The following is a 22,363-nucleotide window of genomic DNA, read 5'->3' as shown; positions in this document are numbered from 1 at the left end:
TTGGTAATTGTCAAAGATCAGTATTCTCACTTGGTATATCTCAATATATGCATAAAATAACAAACCTGTGCAAATTTGAGCTTGATTGGTTGTCGCAGTTGCGAAATAACTATGAAAGAAAAAATGCCTTTGTCACACGAAGTTGTGTGCTTTCAGATGGTTGATTAATAGAGACCTCAAATTCTAAACTTGAGGTCTCGAAATCAAATTCGTGGAAAATTACTTCTTTCTCGAATACTACATTACTTCAGAGGGAGCCGTTTCTCACGATGTTTTATACTATCAACCTCTCCCCATTACTAGTTACCAAGTGAGGTTTTATGCTGAAAATTATTTTGAGTAATTACCAATAGTGTCCACACTTGTGTCTACATATGACTTAGTCAATATTTACACATTCTTTGAACATTTGCTGTCTTGTGGTATTTAATTTTTTTTTAATCCTAAAAGAGTAGCTTTAAATCATATACTGTGTGATAATACTGGCTTTGCTTGTATAAACATTATAACTTAATTATCTTTGATCATTTGCTGTCTTGTAGAATTGTTATACTTGCAGTATTTTTCGTATATATCTAATACTTTTAAAAAGTCTTTTCTATTGTGCAGTGTATTTTGTTTCCACTGTTCAATACAATATTTTGTTTGTGCTTTTCGATTATAGATTTATTGTAAAGCACTTTGATCCTCTGGAGAGGCACTATATAAATAATATTAATAATAATAATAATAATAATAATAATAATAATAATGCACATTTCAGATTTGAGACTCAGAAAATAAAACTCTTTCGTTATAGCACACATAAACCTTTCTTCTAAGTCAACAAATATAATCTCTAAAATTTGATATCCCCATTTTTGAAGGATAACTGGCAAAGTTTTTCATAAAGGCTTATATTATTACAAGGCAATGTTTTGTTTCAGTTAAATGAGGGCACGTTCGGGCAGTGACCGCTTGTCAACCACAAGTCAATCTTCCATGGTTACCAATACATCCTGGGTACCAGGCAAAATCGCCCAATGTTCGAAAAATAGTATACACATATTGACTGGCATAAGGCCTCGGGAAAGAGGCCCCTCTTCTGGTCACTCACAGGCCCGAGAGGGAATTATAGACGTACACTATAGTTACCAAATTATTCCAGTCAATATGTGTTTTATAACACACCTCTGTCTTAAATGTGAAATAAGAACAGAAATCTGGAAAAGTTGCTGTTCACGGTTCAAGTCAATTAGAGAGGGCGCTGTAACCGGGCACTATTTTCAAAGACTAGTGTCTGCCGGGTACTGTTCCTGCAAAACAGTCGCGCGTGATCACTAGACTATTTAAGTTCATCCCAGGTGACCGTGTTTCAGGGCAACCAGAATACAGAACAAGCAAGAGGTGTGTTATTATCAACTATAATCCCTTGCTCAAACTTGCTCCGAGCTCTTGCAATTGAACAATGCATGGGTCATGGGTCATGACAGAGTCTAAAGTTCACCCCCAGAATGCATGTTTTCATGATGTGTTTCCTGTGACTCCTGCGGTGGCATCACTCGAGTGACAACCGAATCCATACCAAAGAAGACGTGGCCGAGAGCTTGGGCAGTCTGTTGTAATCTGATTATAAATGAAATATGAAAAAGGCATCTGATTATAAATGAAATATGAAAAAGGCAAGTTCAAAAATAGTTTGTAGAAAGCTTCAGGAGTTGTCAAAGAAAACCCCTTTTTTCTTACAAATGTTTTGACATTCTGCATTGCAAGAGTGAATGGGTGAAAAGTTGAAAGCCTGGTTTCACGCTCAAACATTGGAATACACAATCTGAAAAAAATTACTGTCAGTTACATTTCTCTGATTTAAATTTTTTGCGATAAAAAACTGATATATTACTTTGAAGTGAAAAGATTCTTTAAATGCTTTATACTATCGAAATGTTCTATAGGCTTCTATATAACCACAAGTTTTTATTGCCATTAATTTTAGAAGTGATTTCCGAACGTTAACCTTTCCTGTAATGCTACTATAAAGAACAAACAGTTTTTGCGTGTGGTACTTACGTCTGAGACATCATTGTAGCCTTCTTCTGGAAGAAGCGTTTAGATTTTTGCAACATTGTGGAATTCTTTCTCTTGATAACTTGATTGGCTTCGTTAAGATGATCCAAGATGACAGGTACCATGGGATCAGACATGTTTAAATCAAGATCATCTGGAAAAGGATATTACATTTCAAATAATCATTCAAACTCTTTCATCTTCAATCTTCAAGGGTGAAATCTTTAGGCAAAGAGCATGAACAAATATAAAGTACAGATAAGGTGGCCACAAGACAAAAAAGATTGACAACAGTGGACAATATGGGTGCGTAAAAATTGTACAATGAATTAAGGAGACGTGAGCGCCCACAGGTAGCCTCATCCCTCAGCCGTCGATTTCACAAAGAGTTAGGACCATGACGCGTCTTATCTCGAGTTAGGACGAGTAACTCGTCCTAACTTAGGATTCATCGTAAGGTCTGCATGCTACAGTGCAGGGTTGGGACTCGTCCTAAGTCCTAAGATTAGTCTTAAGTTAGGAAGAGTTTTGTGAAATCGACGGCTGATAGCTTTAACGTAAAAGTAGTACAAGTTTCTTGTAAAATATTTCTGGTTGAAAGTTACCCCAACTTGAGGGTTGAGAGTCGCTCATAACAGAAAAATTCTTAATCTAGGATCTTGATAATTTGATCTTGATGATCTTGATAATTGTATGTGGTAAGTCACCGTGGTCAAGTGGTTAGACTGAAGGACTTGCAATCACAAGGTTGTGGGTTTGAATCTCCCAGCTAACTGATGATTTCACAATGATAAGAATAAATATTGTCGTCTAGTTACTGAATCACAATTTCTTGATTTGTGTAATTCGTAATCATAGACGTTAAACCAATGTTTGTGTGAGAGAAATTGGCTGTTGCTAGCTTGGCGATTATATCCCTTTGTGGGAGTTTGCCGAGTTCCCTTGATGGGAAGATCATTGAAACAAACAAACAACAACCCAAATGAAATTATGGCATTCCACCATTTGGTAAAACCCTTCAGTTAATGATTTCCAGGAGCTTCTGGGTTGTGCTAAATAAGTAGATCAAAGAGTCGAATATGTTTCTATCAGAAGAAAATAACAGCTATTTTTGTCACTAAAGAAGTCTGAGTTCAGATAAAAGTCTGCCATTTTTTAACCCCTGCAACTGAAATTTTGACATTGGAATCACAAGTAATAAATTTGAGTAACAATTAATCAAACAACATTTGCCAAGTTGGTAAAGACACTGCTCTTGAATTGCAAATTTCGTGGGATTGAATCCCAGCCGAGTAATATGCCTTTTTTTTTTTTTTTTTTTTTTTTACATAACTCGAGAAAGTGCTGAGTATTCAGTGCTGACAAACATCGGTGTAGCTGTAAAACCAAAATTAATAAAGCTTTACCAACCTGTGATGAAGCGATTATCAGGACCGACGTTCAATTCTTTACCAGCAAAGTGTTTTTCTAAGAATACCTCTACGTCTTTACTGAAGGCGAGGGCCGTAGTGTTGACGAAGATGTACATGTAGCAAGATGGAGTTGAAGAGATGGTGTAGACGTTATGGAATTGACCAGCGGGAATCTGAGAAAAGGAGGATAACATTTGAGCCTCGAGAAGAATGCTGTCTGGTCTAAAGCTAGAATCAAAATTTGACTGAGACATGTTGATATGATGGCATTTCCGCCTTTTGGTAAACTCCTGGGGTTTAAGTTTCACAGAGGTTTTATGAACATTGAGTCAGCGCTAGAGAAAGATTTCTTTATATGTGGACAAAACAATGTCTGCTTTTCTTGACAAGGCTGATTAAAAAAAGGCAGAATACAGGTGAAAGATTTAAATTTCTCATGCCTGATTCTTAGAGTACAACAAAACCTTGAGAGAAAGTTACCTGCATTTTTCCTCCAACTTTAAGGGAAACATTTTTCCTCACATCGACCAGCTCAACTACTACCTCTCCATTTAGAACCTCCAGGGTGGTGTTCCCAAAATCTTCACTCACAAAGTTCTCCAAATGTAACCCTGGTGAACAGAAATTAAGAAAATAATTACTCAAGATTAATGTTTTTATTGCTGTATATTAATGACATAATAAAAATGTCTAAGTTCTTATACAGAGCATTTTACAATAAGGCATCAGTAGTGCCCAGGTCATTGGGCCAATAACCCTGTAATCTTTCTCAGGTCCCTGGTGTCTTGCTCAAGGACACAAGTGTCATGACCAGAATTCTAACCCACACCCGAATGCCTAAACTGATTTGTCAGAGTCTACTCTCAAAGGCTACAATTTCTGCCTTTGAAAAAGACTCTGCTAGGGTGGAAACATCGGCAGCCGATTTCACGAAACTTTACACAACGGCTTAAGTCCACTTGCGAAACGTTAATGGCGCAACTTACACCATAAACATTACGCAAATGGACTTACGCCGTTGCGTAAAGTTTCATTTTACACTTTTTATGACCCAACCACCTATTTTGTGATCGTAAAAGTTTCATTTGTTATAATATTTTAAATATTTGTTACCTGGAAAATCGGCAACAAATGTGACATCCATTTGTTTTTCTTCAATGTCCTTTTCAAGATGCTCTACTTTGTCCCTCCAATCAGAGAGCTCCGTCAGTAGGGGTAGACGCCATGTGACTTCCTCAAACGGTGACCAGGGAGCAGTGACGATGTCAACACGGGGATCCCACATTCTGAAGTGGATGAGCAAAAAGTATATATTAAACTAGGGTCATACTTCAGTAAGTACTCCAAAAGTTAATGACCGTACAAATTTACTAAATGAGAACATGTTCCTCCATGATGAGAAGAAGCATGGCAGTTTGTTTGACGTAGCTATGAGCTTCAAGTCAGAAAGAAGTCAAGAAACAATTGTCCAAATGTAAGATAAGAAAAGATCAGATAAGATAGGATCAGCCAGAGTTTAAAAAGTTCTAAACCATAACATTGTGCACCTCAAGCATTTCAGGAGAGTCGCATAAATCTGTTGTTTATGCTAAATTAGTTTGTGTATCATGAGACAACAATTTTTTGTGTGAAATTGTTTTACTTGTTTCTCCAATACTGCAGCACCTCAGCAAGAAACATTTTAAGGGAAGCTTTCTGTCTTCATTAAATCTTTCAACCAGGTAAGTTTAATTTAAGCGAGTGCATGCAAGCATTTTGTGTCGTACAAAAAGTACCCAAACCCTTTAAGAAAAATCCACAATACCTTTGTTGGAAGCGTCCGTTCATTGATTTCCAAACATCCAGATAGAGGGCAGGCTTCTCAAACCCATGGGTCTTTAGTCTCTCAGAGACGCACACACCCAACTGCTTGATCATATCGGCATGACTCGCCCAACGACCGTTCCTCGGACTGAAAAACTGAAAATAACAACTTTCATCAACGCTATTAAAGGTAGTGCTTGTCTGACGCCCAACCGTCAAAAAATTACAGTAGATCTTAATAAGCCTAATTCATTAAAAACACCCAGCAACCATCAATCCAAGCATGGAACGCACGGACTAAGAGAAATGCAGTATGGTATGCCGAGTAGGGTGTCATGGCCGCAAGGTTAAGTGTATCAAATTCAAGTTCTGTTGGTTAAATCATCGGACCGGGGTTCGAATCCTGGTCATGGCATTTGTGTCCTTGAGCAAGATGCTTTACTATAATTGCTTTCTTCACCCAGAGGTATAAATGGGTACCTGCGAGGGTAGCTACTGGTTAATATTGTGTATGGAAAAGCCACTAGCTCCATACGGCATTAAAGGATCAATGTTACTTGACTACTGTAGCCGATTTCACAAAACTTTAGGCGCCTTGTCAAAACCTCCCGGGCGTTCCTCCGCTGACAGTCTGCGGACTGGACAGCAAATACCGCCGTTGCTAAGGACCTCGGACAGTCTGCGGAAGAACGGCCATGTGCGTTGAAGCGCGGCGAATTTAATGAGCTATCCTTGCCGGGCGCTATTGTTAGTATAACAATAAGTCTCGTGAATAAACAAGTTGTATTTTCAGGTCATAAATATCAGCGGCTTGGACGCGGACCGGCCGTGCTCTTCCAGAACAATACATTTTCTACTCATGAATAACATCCTCCTGGAAGCGGACAGGCCGCACCGACAAGACAATTACACCATCCAGCGCTTGTGATAATCAGGGAACGATTTCGCCTGTATCACATCGCAATTTGTGATGCAATTTGATGATTTGCTATGCAATTGTAAAAAGTGCATCGTAAATGTTGCGATCCAATTTGCGAAGCATAGTTTGCAACATTTATGCCTAATACAAAAATATTGATTTTTAACATGAAACCATTCACATTTAATCGATTTTCTCGCAAGAAAAACGATGCTAAATTAATAAGAAATCACCGCCGCCGCGACTACTTAACGTTTTCTTCCATGATGTTGAATACAATATGCTGCTCTGGCAGTAGGGCAAAATCGACCAATGAAAACATTCGTTACGCGCTATATGGAAATTCAACAGCCAATAGAAACACCGGTCTCTAAAACTGTGCCCCCCCCCCCCAGACATTGGACAAACCAGACTATCTGGTTGTTTTGACATGGAGACACACTCGCACAGGTGTGTAGATTTGTTTATTGGTGACGGTGACTTGGGATTTTATAAATAAGAAACTAATGTTTTCCGCTTGGAAAGTAAGAACGAACAGTTAAAATTGTCCCCTGGATACTCTGACAACCCTCTAGTCACTGCACCGCCCGAGTTTCTGTAAACCAATTTTTCAAGATTCTTGCAGTAAACAACTGGAATCGTAGTTCAATTTTTAAAAGATAGCTTAATATTCATGCACAATTTTTTACCCTTTCGGTAATGTTTGTATAAAAGCACAAGCTCCCATTGGGAACAATAATCGGCTCTCGAATATTTTTTTGTAAGGATAAAATGGACACAATAGCTTTTCAAGGCTTTTATCTGACTCAATGCTCAAACTAATTAAATGCGAAGGCGTTAGTTTTCGACAATATCAATATTAATGATGAATAAATACAGTTTCCTTTGTGTTTACTAATTGGTATGAGCTAAATTATTTCATCGTCATTAGCTTTGATGAAATAATTTAGCTCATACCAATTAGTAAACACAACGGAAACTGTATTTATTCATCATTAATGATGATATTGTCGAAAACTAACGCCTTCGCATTTAATTAGTATGAGCATTGAGCCAGATAAAAGCCTTGAAAAGCTATTGTGTCCATTTTATCCTTACAAAAAAATATTCGAGAGCCGATTATTGTTCCCAATGGGAGCTTGTACTTTTATACAATCATTACCGAAAGGGTAAAAAAATTTGCATAAATATTAAGCTATCTTTTAAAAATTGAACTACGATTCCAGTTGTTTACTGCAAGAATCTTGAAAAATTGGTTTTCAGACACTCGGGCGGTGCAGTGACTAGAGGGTTAGCTTACAACGGAGTTTGCACGTAGCCTGGAACTTTTGTCGAATCCGGGAATAAAGACAACCATTTTTAAAATTCATGTTTTGGTAATGTAGGCCCAACCAAGTCTTAAAAATCACACATTGGAGGAAATGGATTTTAGTTACACATCCACCCTCGCTTTGCTTTTTAATCTGCAAATTAAGGTAAAACCATTGTTAACCACCTACGTTCCTCCGCGGTTCCGCCGGTCAGCTCATAAGCTGGACCTTACAATGGCCGACCGGTCGCTCCGCGGAGCCCCCGGAATATTCATGTTTATTGACATGTAAATGAGCCGTCGTGGCCGTGGACATGCCCGGTTGCTACGGGTTCTTTTGTTACAAAAATCCGCGGACTCCCGCAGAATGCACGCGGAATGGAACAGCTTGGAGGTTTTGACAAGGCGCCTTAGGCAACTGCGTAACACCACTTGCGCAATGTTTATGGCGTAAGTTGCGCCATAAACGTTGCGCAAGTGGACTTACGCAGTTGCGTAAAGTTTCGTGAAATTGGCTGCTGGACATTAAAGGAATGTCACTAGACCAATGACCAGGGCACTAATGTAAAGTGCATTGAGACGTTATTGTGAAATGCTCTATATTAGAACTAGTTATTATTGTGAAGTATTTGATAATAAAATTGATATAATGAATTGTTGGATTATTCTCCCTTCAATCTTTTCCTCACCTCAGTCTTCAAGTATCCTTCTTCACCTGTCTCCATGTCCATGAAGTGAAGCTTGACGTGCTGTGTATGCCAGCTGTGTACCATCATATCCCAGGAGTACCCATAAAGACCTTGGGTCCAGTTGTTATAACCCTACAAATAAGAAGAAGGGTTCAAAGTTAACACTAGAGGCCAGTGAGTTTAGCATCAAGCCAGTAAACCAGTACAGTAAAAGTATTATCATATCCTAGGAACACTCATATAGACCATGGGTTCAGTTGTTATAACCCTACAAATAAGAAGAAGGGTTCAAAGTTAACACTAGAGGCCAGTGATTTTAGCATCAAGCCAGTAAACCAGTACAGTAAAAGTATTATCATATCCTAGGAACACTCATATAGACCTTGGGTTCAGTTGTTATAACCCTACAAATAAGAAGAAGGGTTCAAAGTTAACACTAGAGGCCAGTGATTTTAGCATCAGGCCAGTAAACCAGTACAGTACAAGTATTATCATATCCCAGGAACACTCATATAGACCTTGGGTTCAGTTGTTATAACCCTACAAATAAGAAGAAGGGTTCAAAGTTAACACTAGAGGCCAGTGATTTTAGCATCAGGCCAGTAAACCAGTAACACTCATATAGACCTTGGGTTCAGTTGTTATAACCCTACAAATAAGAAGAAGGGACTCAAAATTAACACTTGAACCAGGCTAGAGGCCGGTGATTTTAGCATCAAGCCAGTAAACTTACAACGGTACAAGTATTATCATATCCCAAAAGTATCCATATAGACCTTGGGTTCAGTTGTTATAACCCTACAAATAAGAAGCAGGCACTCAAAATGAACACTTGACTCAGGCTAGAGGCCAGTGATTTTAACATTGGGCCAGTAAACTAACAATAGTATTATCATATTCTAGGAGTATCCATATAGACCTTTGGTCCACTTGTTATATAACCCTACAAATAAGAAGCAGGGACTCAAAATTAACACTTGACTCAGGCTAGAGACCGGTGATTTTTAGCATTGGGCCAGTAAACTAATACAGTACAAGTATTATCATATTCTAGGAACACCCATATAGACCTTGGGTTCAGTTGTTATAACCCTATAAATAAGAAACAGGGTTTTGAAATTAACACTGGACAGTGATTTTAGCACCTGGCATTTTAGCATGTACAACAGATTTACGAGACTCTCCTGAAAACATTGCTCTGTGATTTCTCAAAAACTTGATGACTAATGAACTTGAAACTTCTACAGGTAACTTATATTACAAAAATCTTCATACATAGTGAGTAGGAATTTATGTCATGGCCAAAAACTTCTTATACAAAAGGTATCAAAACCCTATAGGAAGGGCCCAGCTGACTTGATTACAGAAATCTTACGACACATTTAGCCTTACCTTTGTAAGGAAGTGAGAGTAAGGCAAGAAGAGCTGAATTGCGATGTAGAGGATGAAGAAACAACTCGTCAGATGATGGAAGAGACCGGGACGCCCATCTTTGTTCGTCTCCATCTTGGGTTTCTTCTCTTTTGTGTCTTTAGATTTGATTTCTTTGGCTTCTTTGGTCACCTCCTGATAAGGTTTGAAAAAAAGTTTTACTTTGATGAGAAAAACCACTGAAGGAAACGGTTGAATTAAGTCTCCATGATATATAATGAAAAACAGTTTCCTCTTTTACCAAATTCAAACACTGGGTAGACCGCAGACCTCAGGGCGTCAGTTGCCGGCACGCTAATCCAGACGATACAGGTTCACTTCCCACTTTAGTCAATTTTTCTTTGTTCAACCCCAAATTATTACAAATTTACCCACTCAGTTTCCCTTGTGGGGTATTTCTTTATATTTGAGAGAAAAGTTTGATCCCCTTGAGGTGATCCCCTCTACTACCGCTACCTAGAGGTTGTATCATAACCTTGGGTGTGATCACTGCATGGCTATAAACGATGGTTACAGGTTGTATGGCTTCTGACTAGCATTCCTAACAAAGATAGGGACAAAATAGTGAGACGGCCAGGATGGGTATATTCAGAATGCGTATTCAGTTAGACCCGAACCGGTTTAACTTTACAAGGTGGTCATAAGAAGTTGTTCCCCTTGCGTTCAGAGAGCACTGATGAGTTAAAGCCACTACAATTTATATTTGGTTTTAAGAGGTCGCACCAGACCAGACCCCATTACTCTAACATCCGGTTTATTGGTCACCGTGTTTCTTTAACGATCACAGAGGTCAATGGGTCATCTGTTGTGAGTTAAACCGGAATTTGTATTTTTTATTCTGTCCACACAGTGTTAAAGGAACACGTGCCTTGGATCGGACGAGTTGGTCTATAAAAAGCGTTTGTAACCATTTTTTATAAAATGCATATGGTTGGAAAGATGTTTTAAAAGTAGAATACACTGATCCACACAAATTTGCCTCGAAATTGCGTGGTTTTCCCTTTTACTGGGCGAACTAACACGGTCGGCCATTTATGACTGCCATAAATGGCCGACCGTGTTAGTCGCCGAGGTAAAAGGAAAACCGTGCAATTCCGAGGCATGTTTGTGTGGATCATTGTATTCTACTTTTACAACATCTTTCTACCCATGTGCATTTTATAAAAACGGTAACAAACGCTTTTCAAGGACCAATACGACCGATCCAAGGCAACGTGTTCCTTTAAAAGATATTAAACCCAAAGCTGTCTAAAGATAAACTTTCCAGCTCAATGGTCTAACTTTTACGGGTTAAACCTGATTCAGTCTAACTTAAGAGCTGTTCAGACACAATTAACTCAATCGTGTTGAACCATGAGTTTAACCGACTTTAGCACTGTGTTTGAACAACCTCTATTAGGGCGAGACAGCTCAATACCCCACCCCCCCAAAAAAAAAAAAAATGAATATCAAGCCCCTCCTCCACAAACTTCATGTACATGTTTAAACAGAGCTTAAATCATTATTCAATATTTCTGAAAAAACACCTGTTCATACTTGCTTTCCCTACCGTTCGAGAATTCCCTCATGTTCCATCTCGACCACCGCCTTTGGTTTTCTACAGAATAAAGTGCGCCTTTCAATGATGTGTTATTATTATTTATAGGTGCGTTCGATAAGCTTCCCTGGGTCGACCCTGGTCTGCCCCCGTACGTTCGAATAGCTTTGACGTCAGTCCAGGGGCTCAGCAAGGTCAGCCCTAAGTGCCCTGCTTGTGGAGCGGGTCACTTGGGGCTAGCCGAGGTGCATGCCGTTACCGATAGAGGGTGAGATTGTTCACTTAGCTCTTGTCAGGGGCTCAACCAAGTGAGCACCGCGGGGTCGACACAGGGAAGTTAATCGAACGCACCTATTATTATTGTTATGTGAGAGATTTGATGGTTTGAACCTTTTCCTTGATCTCCGCCGGGTACACACAGTGATCACTTCTCTGCTGACTCTCTTGGGGTGGGAGGAGACGTGTGCTCAGGAAAGATGGTAGGCGGGAGAGGAGAGACCTTGGCCAATCAGCATAGCAGAACACTGGCATGGTGAACAGCATCGCAAAAGGGAACATACCTGTCAATGTAAAGAAGGAATAAAGCGTTGACCATGTACCAGGTGAAAATTCCAGTTGAAACCTGGTAACCATTCAACTGGTTTCAACTGTTTCAAACTGGAGTTAACTGGTGTACCTGTTGAATGTAACTAGAAGCTCAAATAGTTGCAAAAGAAAGCAGTTCAAACCAGTTGAAGGAACCAGTTGCCAACTGGTATTTCTCGTTGTGTCAACAGGAACCAGTACAAACCAGTGGAAGGAACCAGTAACCATCTAGTGGCGTAAACAGAACCAGTTAAAACCAGTTGAAGATTTTATCTGATTTCAGCCCTTCAAACCAGTTGAAGGGTGTCAACAGAAACCAGCTACCAGCGGTAAATTTGTACCAACAGAGAGCAGTTGACACTAGAAGAGGAATCAAGTTTCATTCTTTAAGGAACAACATGGTAATTCGTCTGAGAAATAGTCTTAAGATTACATAGAGTAAAGGAACAAAAAATAAATCTTGATCCCCAATGCAACAATAACATCAAACATCATTGTGGCACCCGCTGCCAAAATATAGGACTCCAACTGCCTCTAGCCATCGAGCTAGCTGTGGTGGTCCCATGGTAAGATGTCTGCTCTAGCAATGCAAAGGTTTGGGTTTCAAAAACAGAAAAAATAAGTGTTAAATAAAAACAAGCCTTTTAAGATTCCTTACCGATACTGAAAATCTGAGAATTCATAACATGAAAACTCCCGCAGAAGAAGAACGCAAAGGGACGAGTACGATCAAAGAATAGCCAGAAGCCGACTGTAAGATCCAGCAGGAAACCTCCAATGTGTACAATCAACACATCCACCTGGCGGACGGTTAGAAACATCCTAGACAGAAATACAACTTTAATTGATAACATTTTTTATTTAAGAATGGTTTCTTCAGGAACTCATACAATAAAAACAATAATAGTGGCTTCTTTAAGTTCTTGTACATTGTGAATATCCATCACTCAGTGTCGCTCAAAACGCTTTTAACATTCAGTATTTTCCTGTAAGGGATGAGGGACTACGTTTGTGTTATTAGACTTACTGCTTTTACATAGTACCATGTAATGGTTTATACGTTGCTGTGGCGCAATATGCAGCCAATCAAACCAGGAACATCGGGGCGAACCCCTTATCTTTTCGATAAGTGCACTGGGTTCTTGTTTGAGTACGTTACACAACACACAGGACCAATGGCTTTACGTCCCATCCGAAAGATGAAGCATCATGGTTTAAAGACACTGGACACTATTGGTAATTGTCAAAGACCAGTCTTCTCACTTGGTGTATCTCAACATGTGCATAAAATTACGAACCTGTGAAAATTTGAACTCAATTGGTCTTTGAAGTTGAGAGATAATAATGAAAGAAAAAACACCCTTGTCACACGAAGTTGTGTGCTTTCAGATGCTTGATTTCGAGACCTCAAAATCTAATTCTGAGGTCTTGAAATCAAATTCATGTAAAATTACTTCTCTCTCGAAAACTACGTTACTTCAGAGGGAGCTGTCTCTCACAATGTTTTATACTATCAACAGCTCCCCATTACTCGTTGTGTAAGGTTTTATGCTAATAGTGTCCACTGCCTTTAAGTGTCTTGCTTATAGGACACCGGTGTCACAACCAGGACTCAAAACCACACTCTGCTGATCAGAAACATCCGAGTTTGAATCCGGTGCTCTTAACCGCTAGGCTACGACAACGCCACAATATATGTTGGTGTGCGACAGCGATGGAGTCCACTGTACAGATTCATGTCAGGGCCCAATTTCATAGGGCTGCTTACGCAGAAAACTACTAAAGGTGTCCAGTGTCTTTAAGACTTACTTGAATGGATCAAAAACCCAGTGATTGGCCAGCGAGTCCATGGAGTATCCAAACAACCAATCAGCATCGATCTTCTTCAAGCCGGCCAGGAAATACACCAAGAATATCTAACAAAGAAATTAGTTTCAAAATCGAAATAGAGCAATTATAATTGAAAATAAAATACCCAGAGGAAATTGAAAAGAAATTGATATTGCCAGAGACTCATCTTTAAATGAAATGTCAACTGTCATTGGCTTTTTATGAAAAAAAGCAGAATTATTCTTGTAATTATCAATTTCTGGCAATAAAACCAAGGATGTCTCTTATATGAGTGAATTTAGTCACTATAGCCTGCAAGCCTGAAGAAAAACCTGTAACCAAGGGAGCATTAGTGAACCAGAAACACTGGGGTTAACCCCTACTCTTCCACGATAAAGAAGTTCTGGGCTCTTTAACGTGTAGTACCAATCCTAGTATAGAGGACCTTCGGCTGAAGGAAACTTTGTAAAGCATCCTTGCTCTGTTGATCAGACACAAACTCTGTTGATCAGGAACACCAGGGCCCAATTTTATTAAGCTGCTTAAAAACAATTTCTTCTCAGCAAAATTATGCAGGATACCAGCCACAGATAGTAAATGTGAGATGGTAGTTTGGCTGGTTACCTCATTCTGGTAAGCATAATGTTGTGGTCAGCTACTATTTGTGCTTAAGCAGCTCTATGAAATTGGGCCCAAAGCTCGAGTCCGGTGTTCTTAACCGCTCAGCCACGACACGCCAAGAATGAAAAAGTGATTGCTGAGCACTAAAGAGGAACAGGGGATCTCCCTTCTTACCTGTGTCCGGATCATGGAGTAATTCCAAAGAGGAACATGGGCATTCTTAAGTTTGGGATTTCTCAGGCTATCAATGGACCTGAAACGGTGAATTGAATTAAGACATGAGTTTTAAGAAACACGTTGCCTTGAATCGGACGAGTTGGTCTATAAAAAGCGCTTGTAACCGTTTTTTATAAAATGCATATGGTTGGAAAGATATTTAAAAAGTAGAATACAATGATCCACAAAAGTTTGCTTCGAAAATGCATGGTTTTCCTTTTACTGTGCGAACTAACACGGACGGCCATGACTCCCATAAATGGCCGACCGTGTTAGTCGACAAAGTAAAAGGAAAACCGTGCATGTTTGTGTGGATCATTGTATTCTACTTTTACAACATCTTTCCAACCATATGCATTTTATAAAAAACTGTTTCAAACGCTTTTCAAAGACCAAATCGACCGATCCAAGGCAACGTGTTCCTTTAACGTACACAGGTGTGAGATAGCAAGAAAATGAAAAATCCAAAATTGCATAAGAATATCCTCTTGCGGTGAAATGAAGCTCCCTGAGGGTATAGAATGTTTTATTTTAGAGGTTTACAGACTCTCTACGTATCATTTTAAATAAATATATGATGGTCACAGAACATAACCGACAACTCTTTTCAAGAAGCGTTTCTGTCAAAAACGTTTTTTAGATCGAGTACTCAGCAAGTAATATTTTAAGGGAAGCTTTCTACGATCATTATCATTAAACTGTGTACATGTAAGCTTAATGTAAATGTGTTGTAAACGTGTTTTGTCGTACAAAAAGTACCCAAATACCCTTAATTGAAGCTATTTGATATGAACTACGAAAGTCTTGACTCACCAGAATCTATTGGCATCATAAAACAGCAACTGAAAGCTGATCAGCCCATAGAGATAAGAATGGTTATTCCAAACTGTCTTATCTAAGAAGAAGATATACCAGTATGGAATGATGAAGAGCAGGCAGCTGAGACGGTAGAAGGCACCTAGTAGGATGCCAAGTGCACCTAGGAGAAGGGATGGAAATAATGATGCAATTAATTGGTTCTTAATATGCTCTATGATGTACAAACTGTAGAACACACTAACAAATGAAAACAATATTACAGGCAAGGAAATTATTAACATTTTTTATTGCTTCTGTTGAGTGTTGATGCAGAGTGGTCTAGTGTATCGGACTGAAGCTCTGGTGTGGGTTCGAATCCCGATCATGACACTAGTGTCCTTTAACAAGACACTTAACTGCCATTGCTTGTCTCCACCCAGGGGTAAATGGGTACCTTTGAGGGTAGAGATGGTTCTTGTGATTGTATTAGCTTAGTGCTACATATTTGGCAGCACAGGCTGCATACTCCCAAGGGAGCTGAGATAAATTAAGGAATGAAATAAATGACTCAGTGACAAGGGGTAATAATGTTGGAGCGACATGAGCGTCACTTTACTGCATAGGCAGCAACAAACTACTTACCAGCAAGCATGACGAGGTACACAACGTACATCCAGTCTACTGGCAGAGGACGAAGGAAATTGAAGAGGGGAAAATGGCACGTCATGGGATCCCCGAAGCGAGTGTCAATCATGGACATTCCTCTCTCTTGAGGAATATCGATCAGCATTAAAATACCTGAAATAACAAATCAATTTGGTCGATAAGTAGGATTTGAAACTCTGCCCGGACTTAATCTCATAGAGCCACTTAAGCAGAAAAAAATGCTTACCAGTCACAAATTGTATTTGAGAAATGGCGTTTTGGCTGGCGACCTTATTCTGGTTAGCAGAATCTTGTTGTGCTTAGCTACTTGTTGTGCTTTATAAGCAGCTCTATGAAATTTGGTCGTGGTGAGAGAATAGTTAGGTACGGTTCAGCATTTTTTACGGAGCGCTGTTTGCTCTGCTTTTTTTGCTCTCCTTGGAAAACATTAAAGGATCAGACAAATTTGAACCAATTCAGTATTAATGCTATTGAAAAAAAACCTGATACAGATTCACTTAAAGCAAAAATGTTTATTAACTATTATTAAAAGTTGTTTAAATTTCCCAGTCACTGACCGTATGTGATTCTGAGGACCCCTAACCCAGCTGGATCCCGTGGTGAGTTCATGAAACGCACAAAGCGCCCCCAACTGTTGACATCGGACAACCCAAACCCTAGTAGTCGCTTCATGCTGCTTTGTTGATCAACGTCCACTTTGTTGTTGCCATGGTTACTCTTCGGATCTGAAATAGCTCCTTTCTTCTTTGATACCTCCGCCATTGTGGTGGGCAGCCGGTAGCGAGTCAATGGAGTAAGATGTGACCATTTAAACTACAGAGGAAATGTTTCTTTATGCCTGAAAAATATAAATGAGAAAATAGAACCAATTGCTTACCAACCACAAAGACCTTGGTATAAATGTAAAACATTAGTTCACGGCCCCACCTTTCAACCCTAGCAGTATTTTTAGACTAGTTTGTCTGAGGAGAGGGAGAAAAACTGTGGATAAGGTGCCTCACGACCAATCAATCCCATGGTCTGAACATCCAAAAAGAAATACACTAAGAACAATTTGTCTTCGTTTTCTCCTTTTTCACAGATCCTCCTTGTTTGTCCGTCTCATTCACTAATGAATTACTGTTCAGCTCATCTTCCCCCCTCCCCCATTGATTTCGTATTTTGTGTTTCCAACCTATTGTAGTTAAACCAGCCCCTACCCTCAAACCCTGGTCTCCTTCATTGTTCATCCCTCGCTATTTCTTTTTGCTTTCTGATTCTTTCTTTTCATTTATTTCCACTTGACTACTGGCTTCTGTTACACACTTTACTTCTTCAGTTGTGTTTTGTGTTTAGTGTTGTCATTAAGCCCTTTCTAGTGTCGGATATCAAATAACTAACTATTTTTAGACAAAAGGCAAAAACATACACAAATTATCAGGTTCGGTTTGCAACTCACAGCCAACGAGGGCGATTTATTACTAGTTCTTACTGAAATTATTTTGTGGTTGTTCTTCTCTTTGTAACAATTGTGATAGTGGAAAACATTTCAATTCTTTTTTGGCTCACTTAGACAGGGATCTGTCTTCTGTATTATCAATATCATTTCACAATAATTATGATAAGGCATTGTGAGAATCATCCATCTGTTTCAATAGATTGTAAAAAACACAAAACCTGACTTTTGGCACGTACGAATTAAAAAAGGAAGCAAGGGCAAAGTGAAAAATGTGTGTACATATATATAAACTTAGTGTCAAGTAATTAATTAACCACAGGGGAAACTGAATGGGTAAATTAACTGTTGAGGTTGAACAAAGAAAAATTTACGCCAGCACATTCAAAATTCTGAGGCTGCTAGTCAATTTTTCTTTGTTCCATCCCCCACAATTTACTATATGTGAAATAAGTCAACCACATATATAAAATGATGATAATATCAAACAAATAATCTTAGCTCTTCAAGACTTGCAATTCACAAACAAAGCCCAAATTTTATTGTAAAGCTAGCCCTATTCACGGACTCCTTTCGTTTTCGTTTGTACAAAGAAAGGAGTCTGTGATTAGGGCTGATGTAAATAGAATGAGGCTCGTATGATCCTTACTTAGGACAGAAAGCACACCACTTGAAAATAAATTAACGAGTAGACCTAATGGAGGTCATTGTAGAAGCTTCATTCACAAAATGTCTCAAATCATTCTGGAAGCATAAAACCATATGGTGAAACACGTACCTGCATCTTTGCGTCAAATTTACACTTCACTTTTTTTTCTATTACATCTTTGTATGCTACTGATGTGATGGGCAATTTCACACTAATTGATTGTAAATTTACTTACATTTTAAGTGTTTTGTGGTAAATTTAAGTCTGCAGCTACTATCATTCTTTTACTGCAAGCCTACCAGTTAATTTTTGTAATTTAAGATGGTTCTTTTACCAACCTTCATTTCTGAGCAAATAACTGATAATGAGTCTCCAAGTGGGCCTATAGGTAAACGACAAAGACTGATTGATAGCAGTGAAGTGACTGTTTTTTGGGGACTGGAAAATTGTACCAAAAGGTTAGCCTGTTTCTGTTCCAAGATTTTCCTTGTGACTTAATATTCATGAGATGGGAAACAAACTGTTTTACTATTTCATTCTTTAATGCCCTTTACAAAAAAATCATCAGAAGCCACTAATCAGAAGAAAAGGTAATTCCTCTAAAATAAAACGTATGCAAATATTTACGCAGCGCACATTCAGGTCGGTTCAAACAGACATTTAATTTCCTGCATCTTTCGACCACTTGCACAACACAGAGTTTCGTCCACCACTGTAAACATTTTGCGAGTCAATCTCTATATCTCTGTACAATTTAATCCAAAAATGACATGACAGGATAGTAGACTTGGCCCAAGTCTATCTTTCGTCGAGTCTGTTGAGTCGTTTGATTATTCCACTGAAAAATTGCACCCAAATCGAAGCTTTATTTCACCACTTTGTTGTGCGCACTCACTCGCAAGGATAAAGACAGGTCCCTGCTGTCAGATCCAGTGATTCCATTGGGTACAATAGTACGTGCAGTGACATGAGCTTTCCATGCCCAAACACTGCTACGTACGCAGAAGAATTTGACTGCGTATCTCTTTGTGAAATGATTGAGGTCAAAGGTGAAAGTGCTACACGCTGGTTTGGAGGCAGGCCTCTGGCGTTATTCATGAGCCTCGAAATGTGACGTCAGATGTTCAGGCTAACGCGACCCAAGTCACTGGATTGGCAACTAATTGGCACTAGAGGGCGCATGTTAAAAAAGCTCATCTGCTGCGGCTACTGACTCGACAAGCACAAGACCCGACTTGAACCAAGTCTAACAGGATAGGAGCGTATAAGTGCACTTCATGTTGGGCACTACAAGGGGTCAATAGGGAATTTTTTTATAATGTTGACTAATCGTGTACACAGAAAAAAAGGGGGCGCTAAACCATGACATCATACTAGTTCTACGGTTTAGTTAAAGACAGCCGGTACTCGCAAGAGAAATTTGTTAGGTTAGTTTCTGTTTCCCATTAGAGACTACCCATTAACAGGGGCGCAGTACTTCTGATCGACTGCAGAAGTCAACAGCGCCCCAGTTTCTGGGTCTACATTGAGAGCATAAAGTAAACAAATGTGGTTTAAATAGATGAGCTGGAGGCCAGTGTGTAAATCTTTTGAAACGAATGAAAGCAGCAAAGGTTTTTAATTGTAATCAACATTGCCCCTTGGACGTTCGCTCATTGATTATTTATACAATTAATATAATAGTCTCAATCAAAGTGCACGACAGATTTTGTTATTATTATGACAACAGACAAACAAAAGACAAGAAAAAAATCAAACAAAATCAATGTTCTTGTTTTACTCTGGAGGGAATAATAAGGAAGATTCTGAATTCTGTCAGTGAATTTTGAGAAATTCATTGCATTGTATTACAAATACGAATTTACAATGAATTCTTAAAAATTCACCGACAGAATCTCGCCGACGGCGAAGGAATACGTTGTCGCAACTACGACAGAATTTGCCACAAGATAATTTTGAGGAACTCATTGCAATTTGTATTACAAAATTAATTTTCAAAAATAAATTCCTACACATTTACTGACACAATCTACCTAAATTCCCATACAATACAAGTTTAAAAACATATGCTTTTGAAATGAAACACCAGTTGAATACTGACTGCAATGCAACTGCTAGTGGTGCAAGGTTTACAGACAGAAATACTGATAACACTGCGTTCTCCAACCCAAAACAATCTCACTCGATCCCCCCAGTCACACTCACACTGTCAATCTCTGCTGCAGAGCTCCTAAAAATAACAATGAATTCCTCAAACTTCACCGACAGTGACAGAATTCCCTCCAAATCTCAAAACATGTGCTCAAAAGAACAGGTATTCACCAGTTAAATGCTGCTGCTCCTGCTAGTACAAGGTAGTGGTAGTTACTGAACTCCTTCTGCGATCTCCAAAACCGTCGAATTTCACTCCCACACTGTCTCCTCTCTGCATGCAGCAGCTCGAGCGAAAGCAACCTACCGTGCACAGCGTCTACAGTACGGCAGCCGTCTGCTAGGTGCAACATGATATACCGTTCATTATGTATTTTCGATACTTGATTGACCTCAGCCAAAACACACGTGTGCCTTGTGTACGGAAGTCTTCGCGCATGCGTAATAATCATACATAAGTCAAGTGGATGCGGCCGATTCACAACAGAGGTTTGATCTTGGAGTTGGGAATTGAATCGATAGTTGCTACGTACAGTGTGATGTCATCAATGTAATACCATGGAGCAATAAACTAATACTGATGATTTTTGTCTTGCAATCAAATATTGCGTTGTGGTTTCTTTCTTATGCCTACACCTTTGGACCCGGTTTGAATACCACCTCCGCAGACCGGAGCCTTGTGGATTAGGTTCAGTCCCTGATTGCGTTTTCCCAATTTCGGGGATCTTGTACATTTCCTCTCGTTTCCATTGACTTTATAATTGAGTTGGTGGAATTTATTGTGTCATAAAATAAAGTAAATAAAAATAAAGTGATTTAAAAAAATCTGTATTAGACCCGCAGAATTACCAGAGTCACAAACGGTTCACTTTTAAATTTATTTTAAAATGTTGGCTAAGTTGCAAAAGTGTAGTCCTAGTATTTAGCATGGTATTAGTAAGTAGAAGAAAAACAAAATGATCTCTAACTATCGGGCAAAACTAACTAGCGGTGTGATCTAGCAACTACATGTACTTTAGTTTGATGGATACTTGGGGTGGAAACAGAGGTCCGTTGAGAATGCTCGTTATTCTTAAGTTACCCGTAAAATCTTCTATTCATGTCCGTGGGTGGTACTCTTGAGAATACATAGTTGACCTATTTATAAGGGTTTAAAATAGTTCATTGTTTTATAGATAAGGTTATCAGGACGGGAATTTTGCAGTTCGGGCGGCTGCCCCCCAAAAACATAATTTTGTACACTTCTCTTGTCATTCCTCTGCGGGGAAAAATTAGGGCACCGCAACTTGTCAATGGATGGAAACAATGTGACGGACGGGGTGATTACCAAATAAACACACCCTTTGAGTTCTATCGACTGAAAAACCGACGGGATCGGAGGAAAGACCGTGGACATTAAATGATTATTTCACAAGATGGTAAAACATGAAAAAACAAAATTGATTACAATAGTGATGGTCCTCACGCCATGATCGGTATGGAGATAAAACATTATCGGATCAAATTTATTTACTATTTGTTTTAGAAACAAAATTCAGTTATGACGCCGAGTTTTACTCAAATAGTAGTCTTTGTTCACACGCCAACTACCATCCGGAGTTACAAATTAAACAATAATATTATTTGGAGGCAAACAAAGCTGGACACCTATATAAACCCCATTAATAACATTACCAATTATCTCATTTAGCGATACCCGTCTTTTTGCAAATTAGTTTATTTATTTGTGCTGGTAGTAATTTCTCGCTCACGCGGTTTTCTAGGATCACAGAGAATTAACAACACGTGGCAAACTACAACTGGTTAAAAGAGCACACACTTTTGAATTTCCAAAGTAAGAGAGGCCGGACAGCGTCTGTCTGTGAATAACTAATTAGGCATTATTATAGGTATTTATCTCCTGATTGTTATACACAAAATAAACAGTAAAGGGCAACAATTATCTTTGTGTGATAAACTGTTACCATTGGATACAAAAGCTTTTTTTTTTAACCGGCACTAATTAAAAAAGAACTAATAGTGCCTATCATGCAGTCGAGTGAATCCTTGTATATAATTTATGTGGTGATATAACAATGCACACAAACGGCCCATATTTTATTGCATATTCCAGCAATTTTTCTAATCCAAACTTTGCCTCATCAAAACGACCACCACATGAATATCCCCGGACTATTCTGAAGTAAAAAAACCACAAAAACATTACTGGTTGATCAATACGTATCCGAACTTCCCCTAGTCCTTCCCCTAGTCCTTTATGATTATTTAT

At 39.0% G+C, this 22,363-nt stretch overlaps 1 protein-coding gene across 1 annotated transcript; it reads right to left on the bottom strand.

Annotated features, from left to right (window-relative positions):
- Nucleotides 1-291: 291 nt before the first annotated feature.
- LOC117303918 (vitamin K-dependent gamma-carboxylase-like) lies at nt 292-20,428 on the bottom strand. The gene is made up of 16 exons (XM_033788377.1): nt 20,266-20,428; nt 16,417-16,697; nt 15,836-15,991; nt 15,209-15,374; nt 14,354-14,432; nt 13,538-13,644; nt 12,387-12,550; nt 11,534-11,703; nt 9,568-9,741; nt 8,176-8,307; nt 5,260-5,414; nt 4,569-4,741; nt 3,936-4,066; nt 3,454-3,628; nt 2,047-2,197; nt 292-1,605 (listed from the first exon to the last, which is right to left on the bottom strand). The coding sequence occupies exons 2-16, from the start codon at nt 16,619-16,621 to the stop codon at nt 1,476-1,478; spliced, it is 2,268 nt and encodes a 755-aa protein (XP_033644268.1). The 5' UTR covers nt 16,622-16,697; nt 20,266-20,428; the 3' UTR covers nt 292-1,475.
- Between the last annotated feature and the right edge of the window lie 1,935 nt (nt 20,429-22,363).

The sequence above is a fragment of the Asterias rubens genome, chromosome 20 (genome assembly GCF_902459465.1).
Source record: "Asterias rubens chromosome 20, eAstRub1.3, whole genome shotgun sequence".
Lineage (NCBI taxonomy): Eukaryota > Metazoa > Echinodermata > Asteroidea > Forcipulatida > Asteriidae > Asterias > Asterias rubens.
Note: the sequence above shows the minus strand (reverse complement) of the source record. Positions and strands in the feature narration are given on the sequence as shown.

Excerpts from the sequence above, each read along its gene's own strand:
- LOC117303918 (XM_033788377.1), bottom strand. The coding sequence starts at position 16,621 with ATGGCGGAGGTATCAAAGAAGAAAGGAGCTATTTCAGATCCGAAGAGT. Across the intron at positions 15,375-15,835 it reads GTACCTCGTCATGCTTGCTG|GTGCACTTGGCATCCTACTA; the intron begins GTAAGTAGTTTG and ends CCCTTCTCCTAG. Across the intron at positions 9,742-11,533 it reads CGGCGGAGATCAAGGAAAAG|GAGGTGACCAAAGAAGCCAA; the intron begins GTTCAAACCATC and ends AAACCTTATCAG.